Below are 25,321 nucleotides of genomic sequence, written 5' to 3' on the forward strand. Positions count from 1 at the left end.
CTGGGAAGAAGGAAGTCTTCTGACAGCAGAGTCAGAATCTCACGGTGGAGCCTTCGGGGTCCTTTCTTGCCAGGATAGCAGCATCTGCTGATGGGACTCTGACCTCATTTCCAGACAACTTTGGAAATGTTGATATTAAATGTTTTTGAGTAATTCTTCCCCACCCCTGGCACCCAACCCAGGCAAAAGGCAGTGTGTTTCACATCTAGGATAAATGAATGAATATTAAAACCACAGGTTCTCATGGTATTTTAAAGGCACCCGAAAAACGCGGTCTGCCCGTCACACGCAGCACCCTAGCCTTCGCCCCTCCCCCAGGCTCCCAGCATGCCCTGTGTGCCTGTCACAGCAGGAGTGATGTCCTTGGCTGATTCTGCTCTCCCCACCACCTCCCTCGTCTCTTGGATCTGGGCTCTGAGGTTGTCTGTTGTCTGTTGCTGGGCTGGTGGAAGGTAGAGACAGACCTGCTGGCTTGGGACCATCCCATGAAAGTCAGGATGGGCAGGGTGCCCGGAGACTCACCAGCATCCTTGATTACGCCAGTGGAAACAAGAGTCATGTACCCTGTGCTGGAGAACGTGTAAAACTGACACCGTTTACCAGATGTTCCAGGGTTTTATGAGCTTTACAAGGCCTTCTGTTAAGTAACACTTACTTTAAAAAAGTAAAGCTTGCCTGCTCTGAGTGGAAAGTTTTTGTTTTTGGTTTAAAAAAAAAAAATCTTTTGGGTGAACTCTGCAGCACCTGCTTGCACAACAGAGCTCTGGCCAGCAAGGGGCTGCTTCTGGTGAGTGACAGGCAGGAGAGAGGTATGTGGCAGGCAACCTGGTCCTGATTTAAAAGGCCAGAGACCAGAGGCTCTGGCTTATGGATGCAGAAACACACACAGACAGACAGGGCCCCAGATGTGCCTACCTCCTTTTCTTTAATGCAATAAATATGCTCCTGAAACATTGGGTACAAATCACATATTTTTGTAGCCCCAAATAGGATATTCCTTTCTTATGCCATGAATTGTTTTATAAACAAATTATGACCATCTAATTCATCTTTTGTGTATGTCTGAATTTTCAAAAGATAGATTTGATTAAAATGACATCCATCTTTATGTATGCTGTATGCTGTAGAGTGCAGCACATTATGAAGTGGGCATTTATCATATTTGGTGTCTTGAAGATGTCGTGCAAGATGGTGAACAAGTGGCATGTATGGACAGGCATGAAGAGCTAGGGCAGAACTTGGTGAATCCATTCAGGTGAAGGGCAGGAGAGCCAAGGTCTTAAATAATTGCATGAGAGAAAGAGACAGGAAGAAGCTGCTCTGTGGGAGCAGAGAGGATGTCTGTTCAGTAGGGCTGAGGATTTCTTTCCAATCCGGGAGAGTTTTGTGTTTGGGAAGGGGAGCCATCGAGAAGGCTGGAAATGACCTGGTTTGGTACCGTCCTGCCCAAATCACTGCCACACACAGAGAACCAACTGGAAGTACCGGGGTGTGTTGAGATCCACATAAAACCCCCTTCACCTTATCCAGTTTAGTTTCGGGAGGAGGAGGAGGAGGCTCTGAGGCTGCGCTGTTTGTCCTACTGGTATATTCTGAGCAGCACTCAGTTATGGCCCTGCTACTGACCCCAACAATCTTTAAAATTATAGCACCACAGCCGGCGTCCAAGGGTTGAGGAGGTCTTCTGACTTCTCATCAGAGATCCCTTAATTGCACATGTGGATCTCCATCTTTGTCTCTCCCCAGGGTCCACTGTCAAAACCTAGGCCTTCCCCAGGAGCAGAGCTTTTATCACGCTCCACCACTGTGTGGAGAGAGCAGAATGCAGACCAGTGTGGAAGGAGGCACGTTAGCTTGTGTCGGTTCCCTGAAGGGGCAGCATGGAAGAGGGGGAGGTGGGAGAAGAGAATAAAAGACTGTAAAAGAGAAGAAGGTGTGCACTATATAAAAACACCGGTATGCACGATCTCCCATTTCTATCGAAAGCGTACATGTGTTCACACATAGAGATATAGAGATGGGTCACCAAAATCCTCATGGTGATTAACAAGTTAGTGGATTTCAGGTTAGTTTTAGTTTATTTGTTATGTTTTTCTAGAGTTTGGATTTTTTGCCCTGTTTATTAATCAGAAAACAGAAATAAAGTGATTTTCAACATGAAACAAATATAGTAACAATAAGACAAAGACAATACAAGCATGTCAGAGCTCAGGGTCCCTCTCCTCTTCTCTCCCATGGAACCCTGGCTGCATACTGGAAATGTGGCCTCCAGGAGAAATGGGAAGAAGATGTAGGACGTGCGTCCCCATGGTTGGGGCCTGTGACCTGTCTCTGGAAAACTAGTTGTGGCTTACAAGGTGGATGTCTCAGCAGAGCATCAGTACCATCCCTGTGGAAGCTGGGTTTGCAGAGGCCCCTGTGGTCAGAAGCAAGGCTTGGCCTCAGCCCCTTCACCCTGCATTCCTCTTTCCAAAGGATAACCACTACCAAGAATGCACATGTCGCCAAATAAAGTCAGGTTTATTAATTTGCTACAGCATGGGAGAACATACCCCCAAGAGCCATGGGCATCTTAGGAGGAAGAATGGGGAGGGGTTTTTATAAGATTTGGGCTCATACTGAATGATTGTAAGGAGGGACCGGGGAAACGGGACTCTCCTCCCGATGGCACACCAGTATGAAGTAGGTATCTTGGCAATCTCTAAGGCAGGAGGAAGAAGCAGAGCTGGGGAAGTCATCAGCAAAGTAGTCACCAAAAGGAAGGAGGGCTCTTAGTCACTTTGCAGCATGGTGTGGCCTTGCGAGAAACACTGATTTTTGTTGGCTTTGCCCTGGGGCCTTGTCCGAGTCTCTTTGGGATGTCTTGTCTGATGATGAGCAGGGCTAATTTTCATGTTTTCACCCCCTGGGGCCCAGGGCTAGCCGCCATTCCTGGAGAAGGGTACTTTTTTTTTTTTTTTTTTTCATTCATGAGATATTTATTAAAATAACACATTTAGGGAAAAAAATCAATACAATGTATACATCATTACTGAAAACTGTATACCATCATACAAAAAAGGATTTTATTTTGGGAAACTGATTCCTAATTTATGGCAAGTGTTACTTTCAGAAATAAAACCACAAAACGACACAATCTAATTCAATCTTAAAGGCTGGCATGCTGAGCAAGGAATGTTCTTATTCTTTGTAGGAGTTCCTTCTTTACACTGTCAGGTACCAGGGCTCTGCCTTTTGGTGTGATTTCAGCCACCAAGTCATCAACAGTAACGTGTTCTAGTCCTTTTTCTTTAATTACCTCTTTACAGTGGGCCTTCAACTGATCCTTCCAGCCACATTCAATTAATTTAGCTCTCAACAGGCTCCGACAGAGCCTGTTCTGTCCACAGGCCAGGCTCCGGGGGATGCGGATGAAACACATGGTGCTTTAGCCGCTGTCCAGGACTGCATCCTTCATGGTGTTGTCCAGGCTTTGGAAGCTAGTTTGTGGGCCTGTGGAGGAAACTGCTCGTCAAGTTCCATGGTTTAGGTCCCGAATCCCTGACATGGAGGTTTTGGGGACAGGTGCTCAGCAAGCAAGGGCAGATTCCTCCAGGCCTCCTGAAAGGTGTTCAGGACCCCTCCTTGTAGACACCGGGCAGCGCTGGACTGTAGAGCTTTAGGTCCGGCCTGAGGAATCCTGCCTGGATTCCTCCAGATTTACGTCTTTCTCTCCATACCTCTGCTTTCTCATCTCTACCACCTTCTCTAGGTCAGGCCAGGATGGCTTTGAGTGGAACGTACACTGTATTCTCCAAGAACCTTAACTTCAAAGAGAAAGATGATGCAGACATGTGTCAATGTCTTAACATGGGGTGAAATCTTCTTCTGTGGCCAGAAACCAACAGCGGCCTCGACGATGGTGGTGTCGACTTACGGCTGTGGCTGCCTCCTGCTTCCCTTCCCTTGCTCGCCCTGCCCGAATCCTCTTCAGGCAGACCCCTCTAAGCCTTGGCTTCTGCCCCTGTCTCAGAGACGCCTCTTTCTCGCTGCTCCTGCGGCTCCCCCTCCTGAATGGGCACCGGCCTCCTTCTCCAGGCCAGGCGGGAAGGTGGAGGGCGTGAGGCCGAAGGGCTCGAGGGGAAGGTCTTCTGACTCAGGCCACTAGGCTGCCTCGTGGCTGCCCAAAGTGGCAGGCATGGCCTCTGTCTCGGTGGCTGGCCTGGACTCACTTCGTCTGCGGAAGGTCAGGAACGGCCTGTAGTCTGCTCACGGGACCTGGCTGTCACCCACGGGCAATTCATCCTGACCACGTCTGAGTCTGTGTGCATGGAAAACAGCAGCCACATCAGCAGCAAAAGCAACAAGCACACACCCCAAATCGAGACCTTCCCTTCCCTCACAGATGGTGGTAGGCAGGCATGGGGAGGAGGACGTATTTTCCTATGATAGTAGAATAAGATGAGCAGCGGTTATTTTGGGCTGGGCTCCAGCAAACACTTGGAGAGGCCTCGGAACTGCAGATGAAGCTCCAGGTTGATTTTATTGGGTGATGTGAACACTGCCAAATATTTGTAGTGTAAAGAAATCATAAAACGTGCTGGTGGTCCGGGAGCTGGATGGGGTACACTCGGCACATATTTGAGACGATTGTGATTTGGTGACAGGCCTGTCTGATCCCCTCACCGAGAAATCAGGATCTGCCAGAGAACTAAATTAAATGGGGACGGCCCTGAATCTGTTTCTCCTGCTGATCTCTTTCCCCCTTATCTGGGGAGAGCAAGAATTTTGTTGCCCCCAGGCATGATTTGTATTTAATTATCACAGTTCAGATTTTCTCTATTGCGCTGGAAGCCTGAACCAGCTTCCTCTTCCCCCTACTCTGGAATCGCTCCCTGTCACCGATTATCTCCACCATTTGGGTAGTCCGCAGCATGCGCAGTGTAAGGCTGATCGGTTTGCTTTAATTAAGCTTCAAAGGAGAGCCCGAGCCTCCATCTTATCTCCAGTTTGCTCCTTAATTCCCTTTTCACGGTCGGTCCCTGCTGTAGGTGGCAAGTGCAGCCCTGGTCTCAGATGAAGGGTGGGACCCTCCTGGTCTGAGTCTGCCCTGCCTGATGAAGGAGTTTCTCTGAACCTCCTCCAAGGGCCTCCTTTCAACTTTCCCCCATTTCCACAGGGAGCTAATTGCCAATGACCTTTTAAAAAACCCCCCTTGGGTGTTTCTCCCTGCTACAAACTCAAAGGAAGCAAAGTGGGGGGGAGGCTAGCAGGAAGAAGGAGGATTTGGGGGGGGGCTGCTGACACCACCACCTGAGAGCCACCAGCAGGAGGCCTGTTTGCAGCAGGACCTACGGAAAGCCGCACCCCCTAAATGAGGGCCGGCCTGCTGAAAATGGGCCCCCCGGAATTTTGTAGGATTTTCCTTCTAACATTAACACGGGGGCCGCAGCTGCAGCGTTTTGTCCCAGGTAATCACCGGATGGAATTTTTTTTTGCATCCAGCCACGAGCTTCTGTGCTCCCCAGAAAGAACATTTGTGACCATGCATTCTTTATGCGGTCTTCGATTAATAAACAGGAACCCACCTTTCTAGACCGACGGGGAAACAATTTTTTTCTGTTTGCAGCTCCTGTGTGTAGGGTCCATGAATGGGGGCTTTGAGAACTGGCCCTTTCGTGGCCAGATATCAAAGTGCTGCTCACACATACGGACCGACCGCCTCAAGGTGCGGCCCGGGCCGCCGCCCGTGTGGCCGCCCACTGCGGTTCCGCGCTGGCCGCCTCGGCTGGCCGCGGGGCCAGACATGTGATGGCCCAGTTTCCCTCCCTGGGATGAACGCCGACCCACCAGGAAGAAGGCGAGACCACCAGCATCCATTCTCCACCGAGCCCTAAAATAACTAGCTTGATATTTACTTGTATGTGCTTCTTTCTGTGGCATGCCTCCCTGGTCACATCCCTGTATGGGAGGAGAAAGTTCATTTTTGAAGGTTTCCTGGGCTAATGTTCCTCCCTTCTTTTCCTCTTCTCTTTCTCTTTTTTCCTCTTGTCTTCTTTCTCTCCTCTCCCTCCCCTCCCCTCCCCTCTCTGCCCCTCTTCTATATTCCCCCCCCTCTTGTCCTTGGATAGTGTGTCCTAACTCCCCCACAATACATGTTGGGGTTCTCCTGGAGTCTTCCCGGTGCTGGGACTTCAGGGAGGGGGAGCAGGCAGTACCAGGCCGGGGAACAACGACCACAGGCAGGTCCCTGCAGACAGAGAGGGTGTAAGGGCTGGGACTTTGTCTAGCATCCTAAAGTCTGAGAATGGGCTGATGAAGGTGTTGTGAGTTACAATCGGGCGGATAAAGGGGCCACAGCACAGAAATAGGAAGCGCTTATCCTGAGCACTTTGTCCACACATTGGTGCTCCGGGGGGCTCTTCTGTCTGGGGAAAGGCATCTTCTAGTCTTGGGCTTCCGTTTGACTTATGCTGGGCAAAATGCTGGGCACCGGCTTCAGAATGTCTGTAACGGGAAGCTCTGGCCTGGTGGTTGGCTTGGGGGAGTGGGGAAGAGGCAGGAATGAACCCACCCCGTTGTCTCCTCCTCCCTGCTTTCTCCCTCTGCTGCTGCCCTCTCACTCCACAAGGACTGGTTAGGAAGATGGAGGTGTGGTCACCTTGGGTTAAATCTTGACAACATCAAAGTCACACCTGCTCTGCCACCATCTTTGAGAGCTTCCCAGGAAAGGGCTTTGCAGAGGCGACGAGACCCCAGGCATAGTTGGGGGTAAATGGTAAGTGAAGGGGGTTGTGGGCTGTCTTTTCTGTGATGCGGTTTGTCGCAGGTGAGGCAGTTCAGAGGACTGTTGCCGTGTAACTGTAACTGGAATTTACCCGGGGGGAACTTTGGGTCTCCTGTCCCCTCGTGTGTTGGTGGAGAGGGAGTCTGAGTTTGATCTGTGTGGGGAAGAGGTGCTGGGTGGCAGGAATGGGAAGCTTTGGGAAACAGGAGGAGAGACTCGTCCTTTAGTTCTCTCAGCTCCTTCTCCCCGCCATGAATCGCAGAAGCCGCCTGTGAGACAAGCCAGGAGGGAACCATTACGCTCCTGTTTCAGAAGAGCACACTGAGGTTCTAAGCTGCAGAGTGACTACTCTGTCACACAGTGTTGGTGGCTCCTGAGCTGTGCTTGCTTCGCTGCCCCACCCGGTACTCTCGCCCATGGACAGGAAGAGAAAGAAACGTGAGTTGGTCTGCAGATGTTCATTGTGCTTCTTAGAAACCCTCGTGGTTGTCCAGAGGCATATCATTTGCCTGATTCTTGAATAGCCTTGCCCCTCTTCGTAGGGATGGTGTCGGGGGGAAATGCGGATGAAATGATGGGAGTAAAGACTCTGTCACCAGCGATGCTGCTGTGGATGGCAGTGGGCATAAAGGTCTTTTGCCATGTGGGCTCTGTTTCTGAAAGCTTCCATGCTGATGGTGCCCTGTGGGAACCTGCCTGGCTTCTCCAAACACCCTGGCCCTCTCCTTGGGTTGGCCCTGACAGTGTCCCTCCCCACTCCCCCCTACTCTCCAACAGTGCCAACGTTGCCAACATTCCCAGGAAGCTAGAAGACCTCTTCTCTCTTCCCCCTGATTTGAAGAAAACAAAATTGGCCCATGGATGTATGTCCAGGCCGTAGGGCACTGTGGAGGCTTCCGAACCAGGGCACAGGTCCCAGATCCTTGTCACCTGGACCACCAAAGTGAGCCCCCGGGGAGCCAGGAGGTGACAGTTGACTAAAGAGGGGCTTACAAGAAGTCAGACCTGGTCCAAGAAGTCAGGCTGCAGGGCAGCAGGGGTGAGAGTTGTAACTAAAGGAGTCTTCGCAGCCCAGCGCCAGATCTGTACTTTTCCAGGCTTTGCAATGCTTTTGTTGCCCTGATGCTGGTACTGCTGGTGGTGGACTACTGAGGGGTGTGGCTTTTTGAGGGCCTTGTTGTGGAAAGAACAGCTTTGAATACCCCCTTATTATCCCGGGCTGAAACACAGCCCAGAGCAGACTTGAGCAAGTCCCGCATTTGCCAAAGGGCATCTTCTGCCTGGGACGGTCCAAGGTTCTGGAAGACGAGGCTAATTCTGTTCTTCTGGCTTGAAGGAAGGCAGAGGCATTGGGCTTCATTAAGTGTCGGCCTGTCCATAAGTGTGGGCACTGTGCGTAATTTGAGAGAAGAGCTGACGCCTACTGTGGCATTGGCCGAAGGGGTATCGGTCCCACAAAATATTCCTCCAAAAGGGGGTTCAAGGTTAAGTACATTTGAAAAACCCGGAATTCTACATCCCTCTCGTGGATGATTACCAGGCCCTTTATCATGTTGCAGTCCTGAGAAGTCCCACAGTGAGGAAACCATTTGACTTTGTCCAGCTCAGAATGTTCTGGCATTACTTAATCATGGAACTGAATCAGCATGGAGCTCCAGTTAACAGTCCGTGGGAAACGCCAAGTAAAACAGAGTAAAAGAAAGAAGTGAAACATAGGTACGAGAGACACAAGTGACTAAGTTTCTTCCCAAAGCACAAGAGATTGAGTGAGGAGATTTCATCACAGACACACACAGGGTTTGACATGTGATGTTTCCTGGTTTGGCTTTCATTTCTGCAGGGTTGGGTAAAACACTGTTGTGGGCTGCTGTATAACTGTATAAAACACAGACCTGACACTCATCTTCTTGAGGAGGCAACACGCACACAGACATACACACACAGGCACACACATGCACACACACACAGACACACCCCAAGATAACTATCCCCGAGAGGAGAACAGGTTGCTGGGAGGTGCGAAGCCAGGGCAGGCTGAGTGGGAATGGAGAGGGTCAGGAGAGGAGGGAGGAGTAAATGTCGGTGAGGCTGGGGAGGGGCTGGTGAAGGAGAGTAGGGCAGGAAGGAGTGACAGAGGGGGCCCAGAGGCAGGAGGAAGGTGCCTGGTTCTGTCTGTCTCCAAGCTCAGGCCCACTTTCCCTCTCCCTCACTTGTTCTTCCACTTTGGGGGGAGCAGAGAAGTTGGGCCTTGACGGAATTCTCTGGTGGGGACTGTGTGGGGTGGCGGCGGTTGTCTGGTGCCCCGTGCAGAGCCAGCCAGTGGAGGGTCAGCCATGTCCTTCTCTGGAGACACTTCCTTCCAAGCAGGGAGGCCAGGATGGTGCCTCTATCCGAGGGGCCGCTCTATTTTGTCCAGTTAGCCCCATGCTGAGGGCGGAGGGTGGAGGGAACGTTGTGTTGTGTGCTTTTTGTCACCTGTGGACTGTCTTGTGTCTCTGTGGCCTCAGGACTGGCAGGGGGAGTAGGAGAGAATCCACGTGTGTGTCCCTGATCTGGATGTGTTTCTGTGTGCCCAGAGGAGGACGTGACAAATGCGGCATGCCCAGCCGCCAGGCAGCACCTGTTGAGGGACACAGCTGCGGCCAGGGCAAGGGGCATGCTTGGCCGCTGCCTCATGGCCACCCCAGCAGCTGCCTGGGTGTTTTCCCACATTCCAAGTGTGACGCTGATGCCGGGAAGCCCTGAGTGGGGACGGGCCTTCTCGGGCAGCCGGCGTCTGCTGCATCACGGCGGCGGTGGCCCACATCCCAAGGCAGCATCAGGCTCGGTTCCAGCGAGCCGATTCAGTACCCTGTTTCGGCCACCGGTCCGAGAGGCAGAAGCAAGTTTTACAGCCAAGGGCTCGGAGAGTCAAATTTATTTTAAGCTGTTAAAACGTATGACATGTCAAAACCATGAGATGCAGGTGGGGAGCAAAGGAGTGGCAGAGATGAGAGACAAAGAGAAAATATCAAGGTGGAAAAGGGTCCTTCTCCAGCCAGCTGGCTCCTATTCTGATAATGTGCATTAGGAGGGGAAAAGTTTTGGCTGCATTAGGAAGAAAAAAGGCAGAAGTAACAGAAGAGTTTTTTAAAAGGTAAAGAAAAGCAGGCCAAGAAATTACTTAAAGGCTTTCTGAAGACCTCATAGCTCACGGTACTTGTTCCAAGTAATGGAAGACACTGGGAGGGCGGTCACAGGAAACATGACAGCTAAGCGGAATTCCACTCTGGAATAATATTTTTTTTTCTCATGTAACTTCTTTAATCCAAGGACCTTAAAACACTTCACCAATTTGCAATAATTAAACTTCATCGCATGCCTGTGGGAGGGAGGAGTGTTGTTTTGTTCGTTTTATATGTAGGTGAACTACATCACGGAGAGTTTGAAAGAAAGTGTTTCCAGAGCCCGCCAGTAAGAGAGGCCTGCTCGGGGCTCAGAGAAACCCCAGGCTCCAACAGGACCCAGTCCCCCCTGCAGGCCTGCCCCAGGGACCCGCACCTCCACGAGCAAACAGCAAAGTCAATAAATGCTCGGCTAGGAAAAGGGAAGGTTCTGTTAGTTTTAAAAAAATATACGTATTTAAAAATTATAATAAAAACAATAAATATATAATAAAAATCTAAAAACAAAATTTTAAAAATGATAGTTCACTAAGATTTGATTCCTTTTTACCCAATGGGCTCATTTTATTCTCTTGTTTTGCCTTCACAAGTAAGTGAAAAGGCAGCAATTCAGAAAAACATTTTTTTTCCGGAATGAGACGGTAACTGAAGAGTTGTCTTTTTCGATGGTGGTGAGACGGTGAGAAGGGAGGAGGGTTGCGGGGAGCGGGGTGGTGAGACGATGAGAAGAGAGATGGAGAGGAGGAAAATCACCTTCTTCATCTTGGTTGAAAGAGCCCTGGGAAATATTTATCTTACTTTTACCTCAGAATGGCAGAAGGTATAAGAGCTCCAGGAGCTTTTGCCTCAAAATGGGATTTTCCTTCCCAAGTTAGGCTTTCTAGAACCGCGGACGCTCGGCTCTTCCTCAGGGTCTCGGGCTAGAACGAGGTGAAGGGGGCCACGTGGGCAGGGGGGTGGTGACTTGAGGGCTCAAGGGGTCTCATTTTCATCAATGCCCAGGCAACTCACTCTGTGTCTGCTCTTCATTTTCTGTATTTGAAAGAGAAGAATAAAGATATTTGTCCCTAAACTCACGAGGACATTAGAAATTCTATGCTCTACTTATAAAAGTCTTCCATCTTCTTTGGTCCCACACTGGTCTGTTAATGCGCCCTAATGATGGTGATATCAACAACCCCTTGTGTTTGCAGTGTGTCTGATAGTTTGCAAAATGCTTCCACTGTATGTTCCCATCAAGCTGGCATGAGGCCAAGCTCCACAGACGGTTAGCAGTCTCATTTTAATTCCAGGATCTTCTGATGTCAGGATGTCAGGATCCAAGTGCTTTCCCCCAAACTCTTGGGGTAATTATAAACCGTTACTAGCAGAGACTGGTCATAGCTGGTCTCCACTGGCAAGTGATATCCTGTCCTAGTAACCAGACAATTCACACACGAAATTATAATTAATCTGCTTTGTTTGACTCTTTCGGATTGGTTGTCAACATCAGTAAAAATGAAGCGATAATTCCACCTGCCTACCTAATCAGTCTACTTTCGGGGGATGTTCTAGGTTCCCAGACCTTGTCAGGACATTGCCAATCTGAGCAATGCTCTCATCTCTTCTCCACTCCTCTTCTCATCCCCTCTCCCATTCTCCAAATACCCAAAATACAAAGATCAACAAAAATCGTACAAGAGAGCTTAATTTTGAAAGGGGGTGAACCGCATAAATAAAGATCTTTCTGTACTTGTGGAGAATATTAATATGCTGATTAAAGGTGGTGTAGTTCCCTTATCTCCTCTAATTTGGGGACAATAGGGAGGGAAAGTCGGGGCAGGGGTGGGGGCCTTACAGATTTTCATCCTCGGTTACTCAGCAGGGAGATGCTTTCCGTGGTGTTCCAGAAGGGAGGGGGAGCCACTGCAAGTCACACCCTGTGTCACAGTGCATCATGTTGACTCCCTGCCAGATCTTGAGAAAAATTCACAGAAGTCAGGAAATTCCCGGCGAATGCTCTCATTTCACCCTCTGCTGACCCAGCAGTGAGAGCATAGGTAGGATCAGGCTGGAGGACGATTTTAAAAAAGGAAAAATCAAAGCACTTCTGGTGCTTCTGCATGCCTGTGGCAGGGCAGAGCCTGGCTGAAGATGCAGAATCGGCCTCGAGCCCCGGTGACCTGGGGCAGCCGGCGCTGGTCTGTTTCTTCATTCTAGACTTTTGTTTTTGCAAAAGATCTTTTCTTCCCCCTCCTTGGCTTTGTTTCCCCTTGGGGAGCAGCATCCTTCCTTCTGGGCAAAGCAAGATGCCCAAGACCTCCCCTTCCAACGGATGGAGCCAAATTTAGAGTTGGGGTTGCTCATTTGAGCTTTGTGTATAATTGAGCCTGGCACAAAGGGCTGTCATTAGGAGGAATGGCACGAATGAAGAAAAGGGAGAGCTCGGACCCAAATTAGAAAAGATTTCCACAGGAGAGACACAGTGGCAAGGCTGGGAGGTCTAATCTCCGAGGAATTCTTCAGAAAAAGGACGGGGTATTAAAAGTGCCTGGATGGGGCAATCAGGGAATCTAACATGGCCCTGCCATCTCTTGAGATCATTTGCTTCTAAGTGCGGGGGGTGGATTGTGGTAATAGCGGCAATGGGTACCAGAGGCCTTGGTTGTTCAGAGCCAGAGTCTGCTCCCAGGGCTGCCTGGAAGGCTGGAGAGACAGGGTCATCCGCTGAATACATGTTTACCAGGTGTGTCCAGAGCTGGGTTTTGTCACTTTGGTCTGTATGACCAGGGAGGGTCCTGGAGGGTCCTGAGCCCTTTCCTCTGCTCAGCCACTGACTCAGGGCACACCTGGCTGCTTACTGCCTTGGGAAATGGGCCATCACCCCCCTCCTCTCCAGGTGGGGTGCCCCACTGCTTCCTTCCTCAGTGGGGGTGGATGGCTTGGCAGGGGGGCATCCTGGAACAAGCCCAGGAGTCTTCCTCTCTGAGATGCTGCCCCAGCTGGGCTGGTGAGTGGACATGCGTGTGTCCACCTGCCACACCCCAGAGGTCCTGGAGCCTTGTGTGTGAAGAGGGCCCAAGCAAGCCCCGTGGGGTGGGTACAGCTGTCCTGGCTGCCTCCCACTGTGCCTGCTGGCTCACGTCGGAGGAGCTGGCAGCCGGGGGTCCAGTTGTCCCTCCAGACCCCCGCCAGACTGTCTCTCTTCTGCGCATTCCTGGTGGCGTCCTAGCTCCCTGTGACCCTGGGTTCTAATACCGCTGAGTTCGCTCAGACTTCCCAGCTGGCTCCGCTCCGGGCTTCCTGGCCTTGTGAAAGCCAAAATGCTGTCTTTTACAACCTGGCTCTTTCCATCAAGTTCATCAAGCAGCCTGCTTTTTTACAAGCGAGATGGCCCTTTGGTGAGCTCTTTCCTGGCGGGGCGGGCCAGGGAGCCTGGGCTTCAGTGGGTCTGCTCTGTGCCATGTTATTATTATTATTTTAATGACAGTTTTAAAAAATGAAGTTCGAAGGTGAGTGACCCTCCAGGAGGAAGGATTAAGTGGGTTGATTTGGGAACTATTCAACCCTGGAGGCACGGCTAAGGAACATAATCTATTTCGAATTTTCCTTCATGAGCCAAGGTTGGTTATGGTGTGGGAATGGCTTTTTCATTCTCTCTCTCCCTTTCCCCACACTACAAAAATATTCATGCCAAGGAATATACAGGTTGTATAAACATCTCTTCAAAAAGTCACATAAAGACGTTATATATAGTCACACATGTCTCCTTCCAAATGGGCATGCTCATAGAGACACATAGAGACGTCCTTCACACCCTATATGTAAAAAACAGCCAATTTAGAAGTTGGCAGAGCAGCCTGAGTGAGTGGAAAAGCTTGGCTTGAGGCTCAACAAACAATCTCATAAACCCCACACTTGCTTTTACTGAATGGCGATGCGTGAAAGACCCAGGGTGGCCAAAGACGGCAGGAGCCAACGTTCACAGGATTGTCCATGATGGGGGCAGGAAAGTTTCTTTCTGCTGAAATTCAACCTATTCCTAGAAAAAAAAATTGCTTCTAATACTGGTTGGCTGGACTTCACTCCTGTGTTTCTTTCTGCCATAACATCATTTTAGCTCCTTTAATGTCCAAGATGTTACTTTCACATTCGGTCTTCTAGCCCCCAGCGTCACCCCCTCCGGTTCAGCCTCCGCATGGCCTCAGCCTCAGCGCGGCCACTGGCTGCCAGGGTAATCTCGTAAAAATGCAAATCAAATCTATCACTCTCCTACTTGAAACCCCTCAGTGCTCCCCATTGCCAGCTAAAGCTCAACTTCCTTAGCTTAGCAGACAAGCTCCTCAGCCATCTGTCCTCATTACCTTTTAAGCCATTTCATGTGAGTCTTCCAGCCCCGTGCACCCCACACTCCAGCTATTTTAAACTGTCTTTCAGGCCACAATCTCCCAAGCATCATGCATTTGCACATCTAATTCCTCGGGGTATGAGTGGGACAGCCACAACATCTGCTGCACAGGGCCGGGAGTCAGAAAGCTGATGTGGTGCGGTGCAGGTAGCACTTTCAACCAGGGTGCCCCGAAAAGCCTTCTTGAGAAGGTGACTTTGAGCAAAGGTGAGGGAGTGAGCCATGCAGATGTCTGAAGGAGGAGCATTCCAGGCAGAATGAACAGCAAGTGCAAAGGCCCTGAGGTGGGAATGTGCCTAGTACTGTCAAGGACTAGTTGGAGCAGAGTGAACAAGGAAGGCGGGGTGGCGGTGGCTGGTAGCCTGGCTGAGGACTGTGGGGCTCTTGAATGGAAACACTTCCCACCTTTTTTCTGTGACCAGTGGTGCTAGTGAGAATGTGTGACTCTGAGGAGCCAGCTTGGCTGTGAAATGCTTGGAAGGTTGAAATCACTTTGCTTCTGAAAGCAGAATGGGTCTACAAGTGTCAGGCTCTTTACTTTCTTCCAACTTATGTCCACACAGTCTCAGGCAAGCTATTTTAGAATTTTTCACCCTAGTGATTGAAAGAGGAAACATCTGATGATGCAGCAATGCTTAGGTCCAGGACTGGGGAAGTGACCCTCATCCTTAGGGGTCTCCTTGGGGTCTTTAACCCACATCTCATCCATAATGTTCTCAACACTAATTTACTTGATCAGTTCTTCCTCGTCCCAGAAATGTCATATATAGACCTTCTTTCCAATGTTTGGATAAAATTGTGAATTAAGGTGTCATACCTTCCCCCACCTGTTTTTTTATTGTGGTAAAATATATACAGCATAACATGTACCATTTTAACCATTGTTAAGTGTCCAGTTCTGTGGCATTAAGTACCTTTGCACTGTTGGGTGATCGTCACCATCGTCCATCTCCAGAACATCCTCCTTCTCCCTAACCGGCCTCTGTGCCCATTAAACACTAACTCTCCACTGGCCTCTCCCCTCAGGCCCTGGCAGCCACGATTCTTCTTTCTGTCTCTACGAATTTGACAACCCCAGGAACCTCACACGAGAAGAATCATACCATATTTTGTGTATTGGCTTTTGAGACTGGCTTATTTCACTTAGTATGATGTCTTCAAGGTTCATCCATGCAGCATGTGTCCAAATTTCCTTCCCTTTTAAGGCTGAATAATATTCCATTGTATGTATACATTTTGTTTACCCGTTCATTCATCCCCGGACACTTGGGCTGCCTCTGCCGTTTGACTGTTGTGAATAACGCTGCTACGAACGTGGGCGTTCGGACACCTGCTCTCTCTTCTTTTCCTGCCCTTCTTTAAGGGTCCTCTCTGGGCAGGAGCACCTTTGGGCTGCTTGAGTCAGTCTCTGCGGCTGCTCTTCTCCCTGCCCAGCTGCTTTGCTTTGCTCGAATGATGGTGAACCCTCCTTCTCATGAGCTCAACCCTCAGCCGCCAGGAAATTAGAGGCTGGAAAATTCACACAGAAGTAAAAGGGTGATGACTTTTCCCATGTCACTCCTTAGGAAGTCACTAACACTACTGGAAATAGAGACCAAGGATTTCCCCAGGGCTGGGCCTTCCAATCCCCAGAGGTGGCTCCTCAGAGGCTGGAACGACGGTGGGTGGGCAGTTCTTCCTGGGAGTCAGCGGGCACATCCTGGCCAGGGCTACTGGGCATGTCTTCAGAGGGCCTGGTCCACTGGCTGTAGCAGAGCCTGGATAAAGCCAAGGCTGTGGTCTCAGTGGCCCCTGGGCCAGCCCATCCCACTCTGGCTATAGGCTGCAATGCCGCTCTCAGCAGCTGGCCTAAACAGCACTTAACCTTGAACCAAAAAGATGCAAATTGCAAAAGAAATTTACATTAAAAAGTTCACACACTTTCAAAACAGAAGAGGCCCAGATATGAGAGAGAATGGAATCAACGTGACTGAGCACTGGCGCCCGGAGTCGGCCAGATGCAGATCAGGATGTGGCTCTCGCCAGCCGTGGGCTTTGCGCAAACTGTCCAAATTCTGTGAGCCTCAGTTTCTCCACTTGCACATGGGTAGAGAGTCATTGTTGGGATTAAATGGGCAAACATATGAAAATTGCTTCTGTTGGGTAACCCTAGCTGGGGTGCTTTCAAATCGTAGGCTGCCTGGGCACCATCCCCAGGGATGCTGATTTAATTGTTTGGGGCCATCAACAGTGTTGGCAAAGCTCCATCTCCACAGGTGATTTTAATATATGTCGAAGTGGTAGACCACTGGCGTGGAGCCCTCCTTCTCAGCACCCCACCCCCCATGCCTGCAAAAACTCCATAAAGCACACGCCCTCCTTCACATGGAACAGCCTTTGGCATCAGCTGCCTTGATCCATATCCCGGCTCTGTGACGGTGAGCGGGGGGCTTCACCTAGCAGAGCCTCAGTTTCCTCCACAGTAAAATGGGATTAAGACCAGAATCCACTTGATAGTTTTCCATGAAGATTAGAAGAGATAACATCGCCCGTGGCGTGGAGATAGTAAGCACTCTCACTGGGAGCCTGGTCAGTGTCAAGTCAGGAATCCCACCGTCTCCACTGCAGCCAGCTCTTCTCACCCCCGCAGAGGAGCCAGCTCCCCTCCTCCCCCTGCGCCAGCCCCCCTGCTGAGCCACGTTCCTGGGAGATGCCTGGTGAGAACTTGGGATCCGACTGAGTCAGAGGTATTTGTAGACTTGACTCACCAGGTCTTAAAACCAGAAGATTGCCCTGTGGGTCTCATGATGTTCCTGGAAAATAAAAGAAGTGAATATTATCGGGTTGAGTTCATCAGGCACTCACCCTCCCCTTTGTGGGCCCGGCCCGCTCTGAAAGGAGCAGGCAGCCACCCAGCCGGGGCTGAGCCATCAAAGGCCCAGGGCCGCTGCAGTGCTGAGAGATGTGGCTTCTCCCGCAGACAGGTTTCATCGTCTTCCCACAGACTTCTGCTTATCTGCTTCCCCAAGGCTACCCCGTTCCTCCTCCCTCCAGGCTCCTGGGAAAATGTTCCCAAGGGCCGCCTCTGGTGAGGTGTGTCAGAGCTGAGCTATGCTGGAGGGCTGGGTGTGGGCTGGGAGGGGGCCACCCAGACTCTAGAAAACAAGAAAGGGAAAGTTCCCCTCCTGGAGCCAGAATTTCTGGAAACTTGCCCTGAAGCAGCAGCCAGGTAGGGCACTTATTTCTCTGATGCCTCCTTTTCCCCACCCGCTGCATCCCCCCGATATAAGTCCTGACATTCCCATGGCCCAGCTGTGTCTAGAATCTGTCTACTCCTCTGCATCTCCAGAGCTACCACCTTAAAAAATTGTCATTTTGTAATTTCTCACCTGCAACTGCAGCCTCCTACCTAGTCTTCCTGCTCCCACACTGTCTACACTGTGCTCGACACAGCCAGGTGAACTTTGCAGCATACAAAACTGATCATATCACACGCACACTCTAATGCTTAAAACTTTTTCAAAATTTTCCATTGCTCTTAAGATAATGGCAAAATTCCTTAAGTTCAATAAGGCCATGTGTATCAGGTTTTGGTTTGACAGGGGTTGGAATGGATAAGATTTTATTTTCTCATATGAAAAGTCTGCAGTTGAACCAGCCAGGATTGGCACAGCAGTTAGTCAAAATTCTCAGGGACCCAGTTCTCTGCTCTATCATCCTTAGCCTATGGTTTCCACCACATGGTCCACTAGGGCTGCTTGAGCACCAGCCATTGCAATAGAATCCCAAACACATGAAGGAGGAAGTCCACATAGCTCTTCTACTGGCTTCTTTCTGCCCAGAATTTAGTTACATGGCTGCAGCTAGTTGGAAGAGAGGCTGGAAAATGTAATCTTTATTCTAAGTGGTCATGGACCAGCTAAAACTGGGAGGAAGAAAGGAATGGGTATTGGGTGACACTGGCAGTGTATGTATATCACACACTACATCTCCTGCCCCCTACTCTCCTCACCTCATGCTTCCTTCTCCTAGTTCTCTCCACTCCTGTCACTCTGGCTTTCTCTGGGAGCCCACATGTTTGCAACACTCCCTCCTGCCACAGGCCTGTGCTCACGCTTTAGCATTCTCCCCTCTCCTCCTACTCAGCTACTCATCCTCCAGAACTCTGCTCCAGCAGCATTTTCTCCTGGAATCCTCCTTGATTAGGTCAAACTCTCCTATTCTACATGCTTACAGCATCTAGACTGTATCACTGTTGTGATTACACATTTGTTTGTGCAATTATTTCGTTATTTTCTCATTGACCACAATAAGGTTTGGGCTTAGGTCTGGCTTTGCATACCTTGGAGCATTCTGCTGGGCATACTGTAGGTGCTCAATACATATTTGTTGAATGAATTAATGAATACATTTAGCTATTATCTAATATACATACAAAGAGAGGCTACGACTCTGAGAACAGTTTCCACGGGCAAGTGGTGGAGGGCTGGCAGGGGGGCTGGGGAGAGGCGGGAGAGCCAGGGGAGAGTCCTAAATGATTCATTCAGATCAAGCAGGCTTTGGGGTGGGGCAGGGAAAACACTGACCTGGAACTCAGGAGACCTGTCTTCTGGTCTCAGCTCAGCCACCAACAGCTGGGCCACTGCCTGGAGATGTGAGAAGTGGTCAGATGCTCGATACAGTTTGAGGGCAGAGCCTGCAACCATCGCTGGCAGATTGGATGTGGGGGGTGAGGGAAAGAGAGAGGGCAAGGATTAGTCCTGGGTGTTGGGCTGAACAAATGGAAGGTCATTTACTGAGAAGGGGAGACAGCGAGAGAGGCAGGTTTTAGGCAGAGGCTCTGAAGGGCTTATTTGCCAATGAATCGCAGGTTCCCATAGCCAGCCGCACACTTCAGCTCTTTCACGGGCATCCCCCACAGAAAGCAGAATCGCCAGGCTGGTGGGTGTAGGTGGTGGTGACGAGGTGTGCCAAGTGGGTGTAAAAAAGATAAGAAATGTTGGCCTTTCAAGGTGCAGTTGCCAGCCAAGAGATGGTTCAGCCTGCCTCAGCAATAAGATTGAACGGAAAGGGGTCAGAAGACCTTGACCTGCGGGCCTGGTCGGGAGCAGCCACTTCCTGCTACAGGCCAGTGATGAGGGACTGCAGACCCATGCACGGTCACTGCAGGAATCTTTGAAAATTCGGAAAAGTATAATTCCATCACATGCTGAACATCTTCATGTATTTTCTTCCGATCTTTTTTTTACACATTTTCCTAAAAGCAGTTGAACTCATCCACGTAACACGATTTGGCAATTTCCTCTTCTCATTAAACAGCAGAGCACGTGTTTCTAAATTGCTTTCCGGGGAGGATGTGCTGATCAGCTCTGTACACACAGTGTGCTAGAAGGCCTCTCTCCCGGCAGTCTTGTCAGCAATGAACTCTAGCACGAGAGCACTTCAAAAATTTTACCAGTGAAAAATAACATTTCATGATTCCTAATTATTTCAATTCATTATTATTTTAATTTGCAATTCTTTTATTTTTAGAGAGAATGATTACTTCTCAAATGCTTATTAGTTATATATATTTTTTCCAAACTGACTTTTGCAAAGATGTTTCTAGGATGAGAATAGGGACCAGAATCACCAAAATTTAATTAAACCTCATCTTCCCCACCTCAAGAAGTAGGGTCTCCCCCAAATGGTCGCATGGGTGAGGGAGATGGGGGTAGCGATGGGAGGGAGAGGGGTGCCGGTGGTAGAAAGTTGGGACTTCATTGTTGGGTGACCCTGGTTCCCACGCCAGCCTCTGGTGCTCCTTCGTGAGGGTGAGGCTCCAAGCCTTCTGAGCAAACAGTGCTAACTAAATAGCTGGTGCACATTGGCTGCATAGTTCCTTTGGATTTCTGCCTCAATCTGATCCGCTAGGTGGGTTTTGGGATCCACTGAAAGGCTCCCTGAGAACCAATGGCCCTGTCTGCTCCTCCAGGGTGGGGACTCTGTCTGGCTCGGCTGTGTCTCCAGAGCCTAGAACAGCACGGGGCACACAGGAGACCCTTGGTACACGTTCGTTCCGTGACTGAATGATCGGGAGACTGAGTAGGTGACTAGGAGACAGGAGACTCTGTTCTCTGTTCTGTTCTCAGCGGTGTCACTAAACAGCAAGTCACTTTCTCTCACTGGCCTCCACCTCCACATCTTAAGCAGTTAATCCAAATGACAGCAGAGATTCCTTTTAACTCTGAAATTCTATGAAAACACCTGGCCCGTCTTTGCTCTAGTTCTCTCATCTATGAAACGGGATGGAAATGTCGGCTTCCCATGAGGTTGCCAGATAAAATATGGGACACCAGTTAAATTAGCATATCAGATAAATAAGGAATGATTTTTTTTAGTATAAACCTCAAATATTGCACAGACTGCATAAATAATTGCAGCATCGAATGACTAAACACCATGCAGCTGGATCACTTTATTGCATTTGGAGCTGTGCTTCTAGACTGATGATTATATCAGTTCATTCGACAAGTGTTTACTGAGCAACTACTCTGTGCCAGACACGGTTTAGGCCCTGGTGACACAGCAGAGAATGAAATAAGCAGTGTCCCTCTTTTCAGAGGGCTTACATTCTAGTTAAAAAAAAAATGCATAAGATGTAAGGTGGTGGTAACGCTCAGAAGACTAACAAAGCAGGATAAGGGTCAGAGGCCATGTGAGGGAGTGAAGGAGGGAATTCAGGAGTCTGATTAACTCGACCCTCTGCACCTGAGTGCCCCCAACCTCCACAAAGAGCTGTGTTTGTATCAGCAAGATCCTGATAATATCTTATAGCAATCACTGAAGCTGCATAAAAATCATGTCATCGATTCAAAGCTTATGTCCCAAATCAGGGATAAAATGATCAGTCGCTCTGACAGAAGAGAGCTGTACATCATTTAGCCCAGATTTTAGCAGAGCAGGGCTGCAACCAAGTTACCTGACAGCCAGGGGAAGTTTCCGGGAGGGGATGTACTTGTTAAAAACATGCTTCTGTTTTTCAATTCTATTTGTAGTCAAGTTGGGCTCTGCTCTGAGAAGCTGATGTCTTCTGCAGTTTTAGCTGAAACAACAGTGAAGGGCTTTCCTCTTTAAGAAATCTTTCTCCCCACCCCCAATCCGCCTCAAGCCAGTGCCCTTTGGTTCAAGGCTTTGCAGGAGATGATAAACTAACAGCAGGCGGGGCCCCTCTGTTATTGCCCTGGCAGCCGAGATGGGTCGGCAGCATCACTACTGTTACCGTCTTCATGATCATATTAGGGTCCAGGTTGCTTCTCGACAGCTGGTTCCGTTCCTCCAGTTTCTACCATCATGAATCCTGTGCCTTATCTCCAAGCTTGCCTATTTGGTCTACACCTTTGCCACGCGAAGTGTGCTCCCCAGACCAGCAGCTCCCGCATCACCAGGGAGCTGGCTAGAAATGCTGGGTCTGGGCCCACGCCTGACCTACTGAATCACAGCATGCCCTGTAGCAGTGTCCCAGGGGAATGGCCAGCACGTGAAGGTGTGAGAAGCACGGCCTAGAACGTCTGTGTGCTCGCCTCTATTGCATTTTGCGCATCAGTCTCGATTTGATTTAATATAAAGGCCTCATCTGCTACAAGAGCGGGATGTGTGAAGCTCGTTAACATCTTTCTCATGTAGAACCAGAGCAAACGGTTTGGAGAGTTTCTGTTTTATTGTCAGCTCACAGGAGTTATGTGCTGGAAGTGTCTGTGATTCTTGGTTTACGGATCATCACAGAAACCTGAGGAAATTACGTTTGGGTAAAGGAGAGGCAGTTCTGTGAAAGCCAACAGCAGAAAGTACCCATGAAATTTCTGTCAGAGAAGCTTTCAGGCCACCTAGGGAATTCTCCTTAAACGTTGTCCCTCAGGAACAGTTGCCTCCCTGGTCCCGTCAGACGTAATTCCCAACCCGACAAACTGGACGTCTGAACATCTGGGGCCCGTGAGCCCTGTGAGAACGTTGTTGGGCGCTGAAGTGAGGGCGGATGAGGGAACAAGCTCTCACCAGATGATTAGGGCCCCTGTGAGTCTCAGCCAGACGCAGATCAAGGAAGAGCTCACTGTGACGGGCGGTGAGAGCACACGGGCTCACACACAGTGGGGGTGTGTTACTCATGGACTCTTTTCATCCTGTTACCCCTGCATACAGCAGGCTGAGGTAATCCACAAGTTCTGCCTTTGAAAGGCTCAGCATCCCCGAAGGACAGGGCAGAAAAGTGGGCACCCACACAGATAAGGAAGGGAGCCAGGAGCAGACCCTCTAGCTGGAACTGGGAGAGAGGCCTCAGAGACTTGGCTCCAGTAAAACTCAGAACTGCTTCCAGGGTGAGCTGGGACCATCCACCCAAAAGCAACGAACAGGGTGGCTGAGACAGCTGAGCTAAGGTCGTTCTCATTGATGTGGATCCTTTGATCTGAGGTCTGCGAACCTTGTTACCATACCCAGCCACAAAGAGCTGTGCCCACTTTCTACCTGGAGGCTCAAGGATTAGGGGAGAACTAACAAAGGTAGGTTTGCAAAGAGCTTCCAGGTCTTTGAGTGCGGCCTGCCGTGAGCTTAGGTCCACACTTCAAGTCCAAGACCTTTGAGGGCAGAGTGATCAGTCCTGGAAGGGTCCCAGGGTGGGGGTGTCACCGGGCCCAACCTTCTTGTACAGATGGGGAGATGAAGCCAAGTCCTCCAGGGGCAGAGGGACTGGCCCGAGGTTCCATGGCATTCTCTGGCAGAGAGAGAATCAGCCCTAAGATCTGCTGGCTCCTGGTCTCAGACTCTTTCAACTACGCACTGAGAGTTCAGCTTTGCTGGGACAGTGGAGGGGCCGTCTGTTTAACACTCTTCCGCTTCTGAGAAGAGCGGAGGAAAGGCCCTCCTTTCACAGTCTTCACCCAATGTCCTCCAAAGAGGCTGCAACTTCGGCCCCTGTCTGGCCCCCTCACTGTCTGCCTGGAGTGCCACCTCTCCAGACCTCAGTGTGGATCCTTACCCCAGGATGATCCTGCCGGCCTCTGAATTCCTATGTGGGCACCACACCCTCCCACTTTGTTCTTGATGCATTAACTGCTCACATAACCAGCTCTTCCTTACAAGATTGCAAGTCTGGGCGTAGGAAACACATTTCCACCTGCTTACTCAGTTCCTTTAGTACCTAGCGTGGAGCCGGGCATACAGTTGGCACTCAATAAATGCCTAAGTGACCCTTTTTCGTTTCTTCCTTGACAGATTCAGAGCCCAGTACCTCGGACTCCCAGTCTTCGACCACCTTGTTCCTCTCCTCAGAGGAGCCAGGCCCCTCCACGGCTGCCCTGCCGTCTCCCTCCTCCTCCTGCGAGCCCCAGGAGTTTTCCCCTGGCCCCTCGGTGCTGCCCCCGCTGCTGCCGCCGCTCCCTGCAGCCGCTGCGCCCCCCGGCTCCGGCGCCCCTCGGCGCGCGGGCCTCTACTCGGTCGTCGCCTCCTCCCCGGAGGCCGCCCCCCGCCTGGTCGACTGGCTGCCCGGCTGTCCTTCGGCCACCCCTCCCGGGGTTCAAGGGGATGAGCAGGAGCGGCCGGCGCCCGCCCAGGGCCCCGAGAGGGGCCGCGCCCCGCGCCCGGGCGCAGCGGGCAGGGAGGAGGGCAGGGAGGAGGACTCGGGCGCCTCCCCGCCGCCCTGCGCCCGGCCCACCGCCCCTGCGAGCTTAGAAGCCAACGTGGGGGACATCCTGGTGGAGCTGCGGACAATGAACGGCCACCTGGACACCATAGCGAGGGCCCTCACCAAACTGGCTTCGTCCCTGGGGTCTCAGCCCCAGCCCCAGCCCCCGCCCGATGCACCAGATGCCGACTAATGGAGCTGTGCCCGGACTGTGCGTCTGAGCCGCGCTCGGTGAAGCGAGCCCCGAGGGCACCAGGCACCCCCGCCTCTCCGTCACCCAGGAGCCAAGCAAACCCAGCAGAAGAGGGGACGACTCTGCTCAACCTACTTAGCAGAACGCACCTCCCCTCGCGTTTCAGTCTGGAATGATGGCGCTTCTCACACTCTCCCCCGTGCGAGGCTCTTTCTAGGCTCTCTCAAGGTTGCCCCAATCCTCTGGGCTCTCCTGGCCCTTCAAATGTCCTTCTCTTGTTTTTGGAAAAGGCCTGGAGCTCCCGGCAGGAAAAGTGCTCCAAGACGGTGGTGGGGCCCTGGAAAAGATGTTCAGAGAACCATCCTTTGGCATCCCACCTCTGCGACTTCTGAGTGATGTGGAGGGGAGGCAAGTGCAAAGCATGTTACAAAAGCAATAAATAGTTCAACGGCAGCTCCAGCTGTCCTCTTGCCAGCTGTTGATGGTGTATCTCGTGTCTGGCGACTTTTACACATTTCTTTTAAAAAATGTTTTCGGGAAAATAAATTTATTTTTTCTCATTTTAACCACATTTCAAGAAGTTTGGAAAATAGAGAAATGAAAACAGTCTGATGTGTTTGGAGAAGGGGGTATTTAAGTCTTTCTCATGCATAAGAAAGTATTTTGTGTAATAAACAAAATTTTTATATGTACTTTCTGGGTGTCAGCCTCTCTATGCCACATTTCTTCCTTTGCACAGGGTCCCCCTCTTTCTGTTCTCATTATTTGTCCCAGCCCTCCTTTACTCCTTAAGTCATATTTCAACTTTGCTCATGCTTGTGAACTTTGCTCATGCTTGTGAAGAATAAGCTTCTAAAGGTTCTCATAATTCTTCTCTAAAACTCTCAGATCCCCCTAAACTTGGTAAATCCACCCCTTTTCTCAGGATTGGAGCAGAAGCCGAGTCGCAGAGTGACTGGGCAGTAGAAGGAAGCCAGCATCCCTGGCCTCTACTCACCAGATGCCAGTTAACCACCCTCCCCAATTGTGACAACCCAGAATGTCTCCAGACTTGGCCAGTGTCCCCTGGTTGAGACTTAGATGGATCAGAAATCTAGACTAGCCTGTGGCCCCCAGGATCTGCCCTCCCATAAGGAGGCCTTTTCTTACCTTCCTATTTGAATTAGAATTTTAG

At 50.5% G+C, this 25,321-nt stretch overlaps 1 protein-coding gene and 1 pseudogene across 1 annotated transcript in view; one reads left to right on the top strand and one right to left on the bottom strand.

The window, feature by feature from the left end:
* The window catches only part of RUNX2 (RUNX family transcription factor 2), a 230,250-nt gene extending 205,479 nt beyond the window's left edge, over positions 1-24,771 (top strand). The window contains exon 6 of the mRNA XM_087438672.1: positions 23,546-24,771. Coding sequence (XP_087294798.1) covers positions 23,546-24,147 — 602 coding nt within the window. The 3' untranslated portion in view covers positions 24,148-24,771. The remainder of the gene's footprint in view (positions 1-23,545) is intronic.
* On the bottom strand, positions 3,044-3,421 carry LOC147915712 (transcription and mRNA export factor ENY2 pseudogene; annotated as a pseudogene).
* Positions 24,772-25,321: the final 550 nt, after the last annotated feature.

Source organism: Ceratotherium simum, chromosome 13 (genome assembly GCF_057802395.1).
Source record: "Ceratotherium simum simum isolate JZ-2026a chromosome 13, ASM5780239v1, whole genome shotgun sequence".
NCBI lineage: Eukaryota > Metazoa > Chordata > Mammalia > Perissodactyla > Rhinocerotidae > Ceratotherium > Ceratotherium simum.